Here is a 14090-nt window from a genome sequence, read left to right as displayed (position 1 = left end):
ATAATGTTAGAAACATTTGTATGAAAGTGCCAAAGCATATGTTATCAAAAGAATGAGAAATTACTTTTTATGACGTGCACACTTGACTAGATGTTGTGGAGGTTGTGTAATATCTGATAAATGCACCAAGGCAACTTGAGAAAAACAGTAAAACACAAATTGATCTGACTTTAATCACAACTGTGTATTTCATTAAATTAATCGGTTGCTGAGATGTATTCTTATGTGTAAATGTAATTTTTTCAGCTCTAAAACTCTCTGCGCACCAAGTTTCCAGGAATGGTGATTTTCGAAGAAAATTGATTGGTCAGTAGGCGGTGCTTTTCTTTATTTTGATCTGTTAACTTAAACATAACCTGCTCCTGAACAGGTTAAGTGTGCAGCGTAAGATACCATGGCGATGTACCCGGTAAAAAGTTAACTACGGTTGTGATACTGACAACCCAGAGTTAAACCTGAAGTTACCTCACTAACCTCAAAACCGATTCATACTTCAGGCCCCAGGTTGTAATCTAGATACTATGAATTATCCTGACGTTGAATTAACCATATTTTGCATAGCTGCTGTTTAAATTATGTCTGGACGGGCAAAATGCGTATGAGAGGTAATCAAATATTAAATGTATGAATACGCATGCATTGCCTTTAAGAGGATATACCTGAATAGAAAAGTTCTGTGAGCAGACCTTCTATTAATAGAAATGTACATTTATTTTCATGATACATTTATTCATACAGTTTTTAATTCACACAATGAACAGAATACATTCTACAAGGACGAAAGTACCAAAGTAAAAGTAACCCTAATTCAGCTCACTGTTCAGTTGCCTCGTTTATCTGTACAAGGGACTGAACTGTCTTAGCATCATACACCCACACAGTATCTATCCCCTCGCCGGCTGTGTCATCAGGGACCCAAGAGGGAAAGGGGAAGCGGCAGGCAACCACCCTTGCTGAGCTTTCTAGCTCTCTGCCCAGCTTGTCCTCAAGTTTATCCATCTGAGAGAGAAGACAGGGGCTTTATATCAAACTACAGTGTATTTTGTACTTTATATTTGAATCAAAATGGTTAGGTTAGAACGAACAAAATTGTATGTCAAACCAGAGGACACTTACCATTTGTGGGACTCCAAAAATCACAACATTGGAATACTGTGCAAAACTAACCTGGAAAGGAAGATACACTGTCACTACTGTTTATACTTTCTTTCTTCATTTGTTTTCGATTCATTTACATTTAGCAGATGCTTTTGTCCAAAGTTGATTTAGTAAAGATACATCATTTCCAACAGATTCACAATCTGTTCTATATCCATTAATATGTTTACCTTCCATAGATCTGATATATAGAATGAAGTAGAATGATGAACCCCTTCTCTCCAAGCTCTGTAACGCGAATACCAAACCAGCCATGGATTGAGCTCAAAACCCACAGCTCTAAAGCCCTTCTTGGCAGCTGCTATCACCTACAAAGATGAAAAGGCGTGTTATCATTTTAAAATCTGTACTGCTCTTATCATGATCGAAAGCTGATATTGTGGGGCTAATAATCCACAAATAATGTAAATAAAAAAATAATTTCCGGAAGAAGCACTGAAGACACGACCTGCTGTACTTACTATTCTTCCATCTCCACTTCCAATGTCCACGAGTGACCCTGTTCTTTGCTGAAGCACTTTAAAGACATTCTCAACCTGCACCGAAGTTGCCGGAACAAATGGGAGACATATTTTTCTTAGGGCAGGAGCAACAAATGGTCCTGTCACTGCATAGAGGGCAACTAGCGACCCTCCAACTACACATGTAGCGATTATACCTAAACGCTTTCCTAGGCCATTGCCTGTCACAGCAACGTCAATTGTGTCTCCCGGCGTACTAGTTTGCGCGTCGTACTTAGACATAATGGTAAACACCGCACTGTCAGAATAAATCCAGCTAACGTTAACTAAATCGGTAATAAAAATGATCGCCGCTAAGACATGACAACAGAAGGTCAGAGCTTTGTCCAAGATTAGTGGATTTTGCAGTACTTTCTGATGTTTTCAATGGCCTGAGTTTTCACTACAAATTGCCAGTGAACACCATTTAAAATAACATAGCCTACATGTTCTTGAATAACGACACATAAGGAGGGATTCTACCCAGTATCACGATGACCGATGTTGATGCACCGGCTCTGTCCGTTACAAAAAATCATCCGACTATGTATGACTGCTCATTCGATATGTTCCGCAAAACATCAAAGGCTGCCTAGGTTGACGATGCTAGATTTTTTCCCCCTTAGAAAATATGCTATGATTGCAAAGGTGGATCAACACACACAACACCATATACATTTGTTTATACAAATTTGCTTTTCTAAGTTGACGTGTTTTATTTTCGATAGGATACTGACATAGGCCTACAAATGAAGCATTCGTCGACAAAATTGCAATTATAAAGTGCAACTTAAATTAAAAATGTTGTCGTTAAGAAAGTGTTGCAGTTTTAATTGTTTTCATTATATATTGGCTACAGTCATGACATGTATGTAATACCTACCCTGGCCAGAGTTTACAACAACCGCATTTCTAATGGCATTATAAAACGACCATGGTCCCCAATAATACTATAATCTATCCTTCCCTATCTGATTGTTTGTCTGTCTGACTTACTAACAAAATGTATAATTCCTGAAAAATACAGGGAAATCAGAGTACAAATCTCAAGAGCCTCCACAAGGGGGCACACCGTCACCACGGCAGTTTATATGGCCTTGTGCTCAGCGCGTAGGCTTTTTACCTTACTGCAGAAATGTTCGAAATGTCCCGTAACACATTGATATGTATTTATTGTAAAAATGTACAATTTGCAATGTGTCAACACTGGCCACTGGACTGCATGAAGTTACAGAAGGAAGGGCGCTGGTTGAGGGCGGAAAAAACGGTGAGAAAGAAATCTATACCACAGACTACAGGTCGAATGTGGTATGGCAGTGCTCCAACAGCATAGTAGCCCAACTTTTTTGTGATGAGTTTTTAGGTTACTTTGTATGCCTACTTATATCATATATAATATTACACTGCTGTGAATGATGAGTCTCGATCAGCTAATGAAAATGAGACTCAATGAGGCCAAGTTCATGACGCGGATATGTTCCAAATGGTCTCAAATATGTCAGCATCGGCCTTGCAAGGTGATTCAGGATGATTTGAAGCAGTAGGTGTGTTGACCCATTTTCAACCCAGAACATTTTTTATTTAAATTGGGAATTTTGTCAATATTAACACCAGTATTAATGTGTTCCATTACAGTTTAGTCATACCATTTACCTTACAGTTTTACCAAAAACATAAGTAAGGGTAGAATTACACTTTAAATGTTTGTCCTGGTTTTTTATGTTTTTTTATTTAAAGTTAAATAGCAGATAACATGTGAGTCTTAATCTTTACACCATGGGAGGGGAGGTGACATTTTCTTTGTCAAAGGTTGGCCTGACATGAAACGTTTGTGAATCACTGGTTTAAATAATGGGTTTGCCCTTTAACAAATCCAAGAATGTTTTTTTTTCCAAAAGGTTCATATAAAACATCTGGATAACAACAAACACGCATGCAAGTCACATCAAATGAAAGGGACAAAAAAGAGACAACAGATGTCAATCATAGATTAACTTAAAAAATTATAATAATAATAGTTATAATAATAATGAGGTTGTTTTTCTGTCATTTATTCAGCTTTGCCACTTCAACTAACATGGTAATAGACCAATCTCATATGTGCAACAGCCTGCCAGACTGTGAATGTAAACATAATGCAAATAAAATAATACAATAAAATAAAATAAAAGGATGCAAACATAACACAAACCTATATATAATAAAATCATACATTTCACAGTTTCTTATACCAAAACCTGCAATAATACTTAATGGAATAAGTATAATGGAATTTGCACATGCAGACTAAAATCAAAATATGTATCTGATAATCTTGTCACTGATATGCGCATCTTCTCTAGACATGACATGACATGGCATGACAGGTGATTGTATGGAAGGAGAAGACAAAAAAAAATAAACAAGAAAATCTTTCACATAATGAAACGAGAAACAGAAAAGCGCCACGTTCACGACAGGGGCTTCCATGCAAGAACCCTCACACCACGTCTCAAGCACGGTGTGCTACCACAGGCTTTAGAAATCGTTGGATACTGACCGGTGCACAGATCTCTCCAGCCTCGCCCTGCCGTGGCTGGGCCCTTCATCCAGCTCGTCCTCGTCCTCCGGGTCGTAGTCTTCTCCTCCGTTGTGCGAGTAGCTGTGCTTCATGACCTGGACGCTCCTGCGGCCGCCGGGCGTGGTGACGGTTGCTGTGGCGGGGTGGTGCATGGGGTGGTGTGAGGGGAGGTGTGGGGACACGGCCTGGGGGTCGGACAGGGCGGCGGCAGCCTCTCGCAGGTTCAGGTCGGTGCGGCTACCGTGGGCGCTGGAGGAGGCGTGAGAGCCACAGTGGTGGTCACGGATGCACTTGGACGAGGAGCGGCGCAGCTTTTGGAAATCCTGAGCCAGGTCATCCATGTCCGCGGAGTTATCACGGCGCAGTGTGCACAGCTCATAGTGCGGCGGCTCAAAGGCCTCGTGGAACAGGTTGGGATCAAAATCATCCCGTCGCACGATATACTTTTTGCGGGGCTGCTTCATCTGAAGGATACCGGACGCGATGAGGAGGATGAGCACTACGCCGCAGGTCATGGCAATGATGGCGACATTTACGTGGTCCAATTCTTCCAGAACACTTGTTTTCTTTTTTTCTGGAAAAAACCCAGATGAACCAACTCACTAATGATGGTAAATACCTTGTGCACTAAAGTATATGACAGAGCTGGCTTTACAAACTTGATGCAAAACAACATATAGTATAATCCCTCATAATTATTAAGGTTTTTTTAATACTCTCAGTTGTAAGTGGTTTTTGCACTGTACATTCATGTGAGCAACAGTTGTCCAAAATGTGTTTGGTCCAACATGAACATCAGATATACAAGGTTGGCTTATTCAAACTAGTTGGAAAGGTTACCTTTGCAGCCATTTTCATCCCAGGGATAGACACAGTTCTGTATTCCATTGCAGACAAGGGTGGTGTTAATACACATGTTACTGTGGCAGAAAAAAGTGTCCCCTTCACATGGAGCTTGGGAATAGAAAAAGCATTGGGTGGTTTAAGTACCATAATTTCTGTAACCTAAACTAGACACATAATGCTGAATTAGATTACTTGAAAAACAGGGTCAGTGTCATGCATGATGACAATCAATACTGTTTATGCAAAATGACCATCTTGGAGAGATTATACCAACTCAACCTGCACAAATGTTTGGTAGCATAACTTCCCCTGTAACCAATACAAATAATATGATGATGAAACCATTCATGCAGAACAAATGTTCCTGGAATGTTTCATGTCAAACAGTGTGACATTTCATACATACAAATTTCTGTATAGAATTGCTGAGCAAAATATTAAGCGTTGCTCTTTATCAATTCGACTCATAAAGGCAGTCATAACCTTTAAGGTGTACAGTAGAAGTACTACTTCAGGCATTCATCGTGTCATAAAATGGACTACTGCAACTCTTTAATGGCAGGTCAATAAACTTCACTTAGGAAAGGTAAATCACTTCATATAAAAATTAAGTAGCACATCTGATCTCTGACGAAACCGGGCACATTATGCTTCAACTACATTCACTACATTGACAGATTTGGAAGTCAAACCTGCCTGATTTCCTTGTGACTAGTCTATGTTTGTCTTTGTTGGCCGTGGCTAACCCTGTTACTATTTTCCCCAACAGCCTACATATAGCCACTTTACAGTAGGCGACTGAAAAGTTGTGTAGTCTATAATGGCCCATACACTCATCTGGTTAACAACATGAAACCTGTGTTGTGGAACTGCATGCTTGGATTGATGTTTAGCCTAACTTCCAACTTTGGATGAGAATGTCTGCCCAATGTATAAATATAAATGTCAGTGATATACAGTGTGAAGGAGCATTTCCCACCCATAGAGTACCGTAGATGTGTGGCAATACAGTTAACTACAGCGGCAACTCACGTTCTTGGAAGGTGGTGAAAAGGATGCGAAAGCGGCTCTTTCGACTTTTCTCATCAGCCCACAAGCGCACGACACCCACATCAGTGGTCAGCATCACGTCGATCGCCACAGTGCTGCAGAACTTGTTCTTCAGGTGCTCCACTGAGCTGCTTCCGTCATACACCGCCACAAAGTTACGCTTGCACTCGTTTGAGTTGTGCATTTCATACTCCAGGAAGCGTAAGAAGATCTGCGGGGAAAGAATAGGCAGATATTTCATAACAAGCAAAAAATCATCATCTTTTCAAAATGAATTACTTAATTACTTAATAATAGATATAGCTGATATAGTGATTGCATTGAAGGACTGTATATCTGATTCCTAAACAAAATCACTTCTGTCAGTATGTATGGTATTAAAAATAAAAAGAAGTTTAATCTATATGACAAATTTGAGAGCCACTATACCCAGTGTATGGTAACAAGGCAGAACACACTGAGGGGTAGGGGCAGGTTTTTGTCTACATTTAGAAGAACTGACCTTAGAGTTAGGCGGGGCTCGTATAAACCACCTACAGTCCACAGCCTGTGTGTCTACCGCTTTGGACTCCTTTGATATCTGAATAGACTCGATTATGCCTTCTGGCCCACCCATCTCAAAATCACAGTCTGCAAAAACACATTCTGTTAGTTGTGATTGCTGTCGTTACGGCTCACTTGATGATCTAGATTTTTTTTAAATGAAACATACTGGGTAGGGGTGGCAAGGTTCCCAATTCTTTGAAATCAGGATCTGTAAAAAGAGAACACATTGAGTGTTTGAAAGCTTCATGACAAATAGCAGTTTACATGCTCAGGATGAGTCTATGGTAAGAAGTACAGAGCCAGATGTGTTCCAAACACATACATCTACAGTGAAACCACATGCCTTTATAGTGTATTGAAATGATGCTGCTTATCCTGATGTTATTTCACAAAACTGATGACAGTTTTTGAGAGTAATTTGTATAAAAGTAAAATAAAAGTAAACAACTACCTTTGACCTTATCACTATCCCCAACATTGCTGCAATCATCCACTTTCTTCTAATAACTGCATCATGTAGGATTAGTGAATCTCCTGAAGCCTCACAATTGTGATTGTATGTGGATTATTAATCCTTGTACCAGCTTCATACAGATTAAACTGCTTCATCCTAAACATGCAAGACTAGACGTGCAAGATCATGGACTTAAATGTATCTTCATGACGTAGCAATATTCACTCATTAGTGTTTCCATTAACCAGTTTGTTATTCATAGCAATGACTGACGTGAGAAAATAGTCTGAAGAGTAATACAAAATAAAAAATTCCAAGAAGAGGGTGTTAACTTCTCTGAGGTTTCAATCAAAAAATCATTCATGAATCCCTCCTAATCCTCTCATGTTTTCTTACCTCTGGCTCAGATCAAAGTGGATTATACTCAGGGCTGCGGGATTGAGAGATTGCATGGTTGCAGAATTTGGTGTTTAGGTAAATCATAATGTTTGGCATTTCAAACATTCTAACTCACATATCACATATTATTATATTACTAAATTCTTCTTCTTCTTCTTCATCTTCTTCTTCTTATTGTTGTTTTTGTTGTTGTTATTTTTGTTGTTGTTCAACAGATATTTTATAGTATGCGATATTGAAATGACTATGACATTTTGAATATTGTTATACCACTATTTATTTCAAGGGTGAGCTTCTTTGACAAAGGAACTAGCAGTTGGTCTAGCATTAGGAAATATCAGCAATAAACATTTGAAGTTTTCAATTAATTTCACATTGTCAACCAGGGTAGCATTAAAGTGCATCAATACAAACAATTGTGAGTAGATGACATGAAGCCCCTGTAGCCAGTAAGAGAAATTGGGTGCTAAATGCTGCTGGGGCTTTGAGTGGACAGAGAGTTCTCTCCCAAACACAAGCTTTCATTAAGTGGAATGAAGAGAGATGACGCTGACCTCCCCCGCCCCTCAGCTGGTGCACGTGTGCCTGCACTGCAAATGCAGACCCAGCAGACCAAAGCACAAAGTCTTACACACTCACACAGTGGAGGTCTGCAAACCACTGCTACATCATGCCTAATGATGACATTCATCACTGTAACATGGAGCCTTAAAGCTTTGGTTAAAAGGCCGCTGTTTACTTGTATGTACCCTGTGCTGCCTTACCTTGGGTGAAGTTGTATGTAGCGGAAAATCCAGTTGACTCCAGTTCGCTATCGGCAACAAATTTTATCCAGAGGTAACGTCCCGTGGATATGACAAACGTGGGACTCTCTTGTCCACAGTAACGGCCAATTATGGGAGAGAAGCTGAACGGTCCATCTCGTATTTCAATGTGATCAAATTTGCATTCCCAAGAAGGCTCTATAGAATAGTTATTATCAAAGAACAGGTTGATGCATTGCCTTGGTGACGCTAAAGACAAAAGCCAGAGAGAAGAATCAGCACAGTGCAGTACAGCACACAAGGTGAAAGAATGACATCTCCATGTAATGATAAGGATAGAGAGGCTTAAGAAAAGTACCCTCAATGATGTAGATGCATTCCCTGTCCGCAGGGTACCTCCCTGGGAAGTTTGGGGAGGTAAACTGCCCTCCATCAGGCTCTTTGACCCAGGTGCCACACAGGCCCTTTGGCGTCACCCCAGAATTGTTTTTGACTGAAACAGACATCAGACTCACAGTGGTCATGCCCTCGGTCCAAAAAGCTGTGTTCACGAGTCAAACCTGACTTTGTTTGAAGCTTCTTTGTTGCTCTAACTTTGATTTGCCAAATGTGGGATCCACTTGTATGGCATAAACTGGGCAGAGGCACCAGAGGATACATTTGAATGGTTACCTTCCCTGGCCCATTCAGTTAGGGTGAGAAATAATTACATTCATAAAATATGTCATTCCTTTAGTTTTAGTGAGATGTCCTCATTTTAGTGAGATGTAAAGGTATGCAGAACCTGAAGGATTACCTGCAGCCCTCTTTGTCTTCCCAGTAAAGCCCAGTTTGATCAGGCTGACACTCACTGACAATGTACAGGGAGAGAATGGTATGTTTTACAAACAAGTTATGCAGTAATTCAGCACATAGCCGTAGCAATGCATTCTAGTGTGATATGCAGTTTGTTTACTTTACTGAATGCCGAAAGAAAAATCAGATGAAGGCCTAGATTGCTGCTTGCTCGTCCAGATTTAAATCTGGATATAAATCCAAATACTCTGTTAACCACAGCCTCCACATAATGCAACACATCTGCGTTTGGGCCAAAACATTAATATTTTTTTCGGATTACGTTCGAAAGAGAAGTATTTCCAATCTTGTAGCAAGGGAATTGTGATTATACTGGACACGTACGTCCCATATAATCATGGAGGAATTCATAAAATGTGCAACTGTTGTACATATAAAGTTAAATAAACGCCCAGTCAGGTTTTCATAAAGAATCACATCGCAATGTCGAGTTTAATATAATCAGGACCCTATAGGCTACTATAAAAAAGTATATGTATTTTAATAACAGTTAAATGTTAGTGTCAATAATGTTAAATATACTCATCACATGCATTCATTATGTATGTAGGTTAATTGCATGCTGAGAAATTAACTTACCAATAAGCAGTTTGAGCCCGTACATGATCTCTCTCTGCAAAGGTTTTCAACCTTAGCTGTTTCCATGAAACTTTGGCGAAAAAATACCTCACCAGTAAATCCAGACATTTACTTTAAAGTTTTGCGCGGCAAATAGAAGAGTTTAAGAGCCCAAAGACGAGGGTGAAAAAAAATCAACGAAGCGAAAGGTACCACTCAATTACGTCGACTGACGAGATGTGACGGCATGGTTGTCTGATCTCCATGCCTCTTGAAAACTCTCCTAGTGAAGAGCGGATTAACAGGTCCGTCATCGGTATCTCCTGCGCGTCCCCCTGTAGCCTATGCCTGTTCAGAGCAACAGGAAGAAACAAGAGAAAGAGAAAAGGGCAGTTCTGCAACGAGATCAGATGAGAGGCTCTGCTTCGCATGTCATTATGATCCTCGTTTTTTTGGGAGCAGACAATGTAATGGCCCTAAGCGACCACCCTTCCCACTCCTCCCGGAACTCAGAGTGAGATCATGAATATTGGTGCTGAAGTCTTATGTTGGTAGCATGACTTAACAATTCTCCTTCCCCTGCATACTATGAGGTTAATAACCAATTGTTGAACCAATGGCTTATAAATCACACTGTGTTTTTCCTGAGTACCCTTTGTTAATTGGTATATTGATCTGCATTGTATAATCTGCATGGTCAGCAAAATGAACCTAACAGAGTGATGCTTTAAATTATTTCCAGTTATAGGTCCTTTGTGTGCAAGGAACTCAAAATATGAGCAGACATTTGATGAATCATGGGTAAAGCCTCTACTCACTTATTCTGACCTCACTAAATACAGAATAAAGTGTGTGGTGCTGTGTTTGTGTGGGGTGCAGTGTTTTTGTGTATTGCAGTGTTTGTGTGGGGTGAAGCCACACCTTTGACTGTGTAGTGTCTTCCTCCTATTGGAATTTTTCAGATTAGAGATGGGCAAACAATCAGGTCATGCAGGAACAGCTGAGAGAGAGAAATGGAGAGAGGGAGAGGGAGAGAGAGAGAGAGAGTGAGAGAGAGGGAAAGGGGGGGAGAGATAGCTTATCTGGTCCCAGATGTCCTCTGCTTTGCTGTAATTTGTGAGACTGAGATTAGACGACCAACCTATGTTATATCATATGGCAGATCTGAAAGGAAACCCATGAATTCATACATATGCACTGCTGTCTTCTGATTTCTGAAACTTAGTGACTGCCATTGGATATCAGGCCATTTCCAAACATTGCATTTATATGTCACTGATATCAGTGAAAAAAAAACTAAATCAACTTCTGGCCGAAGTAACTTGAAATAACCAGTCTTTACTGAAAGCATTTTAATGTGAATACAACAGTGTATCTGATGGTAAGTTATAGTGAATAACTGATTCCTTTGGCTAAAACGGTTTATATCCACATGAAGTCTAACTGCTGTCTTGGCACTAAGGCATGGATGGCAGCCAGGGTATAGCGTAATCACCATGGTGACATAGTTTCACTACATAGTGGAAATTTGGTTGGTACAGTGCTGAATTGGCATTCCGTCTGAAATATGACATGACATGCCATAAGGGATATCCAAACCCATAGTCCAAAGACAAAAGTTCTCAACTTTTAAATGATGCCACATGTTTTAGAGTATCAGAATCTTGTGACTCAGCACCTGCAAACATGTAGAGACTGATATTTAAAGTGCTCAGATTATGTTGCTTGTGTACAATATAACAAAAGTGATACCATAAAGTATAAAATACTACATATAAGGCGTAGTTTGTTCTTAAAGGTATGTCATCACCATGTCAGGTGATACATGATCCACTTCTGAGTAGGCTACTAATGAATGACTGGTCTTCGGGAAAAGTCAAGCAGAGTAAGAAAAACCTGCTGATCTTATAAGTGTTGGGGAATTTGGTCTTCATGTTTTTAAAAAACGATAATGGGGCCACACTGTTTTAAAATATGGCCAATCACCTGTAGAATTGGATGGGTCTTTCAGGAAAAGTGGAACATGGAAATGATTGGCAAACAAGGGAGGTCTATGTATTTGAATGTAGTCAGTCCTATTCCAAATTTGACTTGCTGGATTGGCTGTAGACCAAGTGCCACATTCAGAATTAGATTATGCACAAAAAAGTAACAGTGATAAGATAAGGATTGGGCAACTAGTAACACAAATATTTTGTTCTGCATTGAATCTAAACAGCATTAAAGTGTATTTTGTTTTATATTAGGTGCAATCATATAGCACACTACATGTCTTCTGCTTATCAGAGACAAGCCCTTTCAGTGTTTTTAGTACATTGTTGAGAAGAAAGTCAACTGTCCTATTACCAAATACCTCATGCAGACTTTACCGAAAACCACTAGATGGGGCAAACGTCGCTTATTCTGATATTTTTTGTCGCAATTATTCAAATCAGTGCGGGCTCTTATTCCTCCTTAATACAAAATAATTGCATTCTATCAAGAATCTTACAAGTTTCTAAGGATTGCTTTTATTTTCACTCTACATCCCCTTTTTCGGGGCAGAAGGAGTACAACGACATATTCAGCTGAAAGGGCATAATTAAAGACCCACTGAAGCAGATGTCGGTCTATAACAGACGATATTGCTGACAGCTGCTTTAGGATTTGATCACCTGGCGAGAGACAACTTGAGTAGCCAAATAGACTAATCCACGAGGGTTTATAAGGTATATGCCAATTTAAACAAATGGACTGTGGTGCATCCTTAATTGACCCACTCTTTAAAAGATTATTATAACCGGCAGCTAACTTAATTTCCATTGTGTAGGTAACATTGTGAACAATAAAGAGATGCCGGAGGTGGAATAACATGGACGTGGTGAGAGAGAGAAAGAGAGAGAGAAAGAGAGAGGGAGAGAGAAAGGGAGGGAGAGAGTAGTTAGTTGCAGCAGGTGCTTGTGCTGTGACTTGTCTCTGAAGAGTGGTCGTTACACGTTTTGTGCAGAAAGCTGTTTCCTCACTATGATGAAAGGCCACGATACTGGACTGTTTCCTTTGTGGTTGGCGTCCTGCCTTGTTCTGGGGTGTGGTGTTGGTCTTTCCTCTGGACAGAATGAAACAGAACCAGTGGTTTTGGAGGGAAAATGTTTGGTGGTATGTGACTCGAACCCATCCGCGGAAGGAGGGGTAACATCATCCTTCGGAATATCTGTTCGGGCAGCCGGAGCTAAAGTGGCGTTTTCTGCAGTCAGAGGAACCAACCACGAGCCCTCTGATATGAGCAATCAATCTATGACCATCTACTTCGATCAGGTTAGTATCCTACAGAAGCCTTTCTTTTGTTTATAGTCTATAAGTGAGGCAAAGATAGATGTATTCTCAACTTCAGAATGTATTGCCTCCGGGAGTGAATGTGTCATTGTGTCTTCATCTTCAATTACTTTTGACATTTGTCTAACATTGTGTAATGAAGTTCAATGAATAAGTGATTAATGCTGATTGTCAAAATCACAGTGACTTAAACAGGCGATGGTGACGCCAAATACCGCAATGCTCTGTCTCACATCATTACAGGTACTAGTCAATATTGGAAATCATTTCGACCTCAGGTCCAGCATATTCCTGGCACCAAGAAAAGGGATATACAGTTTTAGTTTCCACGTTGTGAAGGTTTACAATCGACAAACTATTCAGGTGGGTACTGTACTGAACAGGCTACGTAAAATTGGATCTTATACAATTACTTATATATCAACCAGTGGATGTAAGTGAACGATAGAAAGTTAACATACACACTTCCCTCCCTAAATACCCAGGTAAATCTGATGCACAACGAGTACCCAATTATATCAGCTTTCGCTGGGGATCAGGACGTGACTCGTGAAGCTGCAAGCAACGCAGTTCTCCTTCAATTGGAACGCGAAGACAAGCTCTACCTGAAACTGGAACGCGGGAATCTGATGGGTGGATGGAAGTACTCTACATTCTCTGGCTTCCTTGTATTTCCACTCTAATTTTACCCAATGTCAGAACATTTCTGTTGTGCAACCCTCTGTCTGAATTCGGATAACATCCAAGGATTTTTATTATTTACTGACTTTGGTCTTTCACAATGAAGACATCATCTGAGACAAGAACATTTCAAAAACCATCTAGTGAAAGCGTATGCAATGGTGAGAATCTTGCAGTCAAGACGAGTTGGTAGGCAGTTGCAAGGCTGTTTACAGTTTTTGGAGTTTTCTTAGAAATGCACGAGTCGTGTTTAGTTTGGTATTCTGTTCTGGATTGTTTTTGGATTTTGCTGTGCTTTCAAGTAAATACGGCGCATTTGATGTTATCTTCAAAATCTCGGTTGAATTTTAGTTTCGCTCCGTTTCAGAAATATTCAAAAGACCTGCATTTTATACTTGAATGTATTT

At 40.0% G+C, this 14090-nt stretch overlaps 3 protein-coding genes across 3 annotated transcripts; 1 reads left to right on the top strand and 2 right to left on the bottom strand.

Moving 5' to 3' along the window:
- Positions 1-687: 687 nt before the first annotated feature.
- atpsckmt (fATP synthase c subunit lysine N-methyltransferase) lies at positions 688-2184 on the bottom strand. The gene is made up of 4 exons (XM_080836416.1): positions 1620-2184; positions 1329-1466; positions 1117-1167; positions 688-999 (listed from the first exon to the last, which is right to left on the bottom strand). The coding sequence occupies exons 1-4, from the start codon at positions 1899-1901 to the stop codon at positions 814-816; spliced, it is 657 nt and encodes a 218-aa protein (XP_080692542.1). The 5' UTR covers positions 1902-2184; the 3' UTR covers positions 688-813.
- Positions 2185-4175: 1991 nt separating this feature from the next.
- Positions 4176-9736, bottom strand: LOC308364806 (neuropilin and tolloid-like protein 1; the record flags this gene model as incomplete). The annotated part of the gene is made up of 9 exons (XM_080838054.1): positions 4176-4792; positions 5059-5172; positions 6097-6325; positions 6617-6744; positions 6827-6868; positions 8278-8526; positions 8636-8770; positions 9074-9127; positions 9712-9736. The coding sequence occupies 9 exons, from the start codon at positions 9734-9736 to the stop codon at positions 4176-4178; spliced, it is 1593 nt and encodes a 530-aa protein (XP_080694180.1).
- Positions 9737-12693: 2957 nt separating this feature from the next.
- cbln2a (cerebellin 2a precursor) lies at positions 12694-13685 on the top strand (the record flags this gene model as incomplete). Its single annotated transcript, XM_080838088.1, has 3 exons — positions 12694-12984; positions 13246-13365; positions 13488-13685. The coding sequence occupies 3 exons, from the start codon at positions 12694-12696 to the stop codon at positions 13683-13685; spliced, it is 609 nt and encodes a 202-aa protein (XP_080694214.1).
- Positions 13686-14090: the final 405 nt, after the last annotated feature.

Source organism: Sprattus sprattus (genome assembly GCF_963457725.1).
Source record: "Sprattus sprattus genome assembly, chromosome: 4".
Lineage (NCBI taxonomy): Eukaryota > Metazoa > Chordata > Actinopteri > Clupeiformes > Clupeidae > Sprattus > Sprattus sprattus.
The sequence above is the reverse complement of the archived record's forward strand: the minus strand, read 5'-3'. Positions and strand labels throughout refer to the sequence as shown.

What these genes read in the sequence shown, in the direction of transcription:
- atpsckmt (XM_080836416.1), bottom strand. Translation starts at nt 1,901, where the DNA reads ATGTCTAAGTACGACGCGCAAACTAGTACGCCGGGAGACACAATTGAC. An exon ending in GAAGTGGAGATGGAAGAATA is followed by an intron (nt 1,467 to 1,619) that starts GTAAGTACAGCA and finishes TCATCTTTGTAG; the next exon opens with GTGATAGCAGCTGCCAAGAA. An exon ending in TTTTTGGAGTCCCACAAATG is followed by an intron (nt 1,000 to 1,116) that starts GTAAGTGTCCTC and finishes CTTCTCTCTCAG; the next exon opens with ATGGATAAACTTGAGGACAA.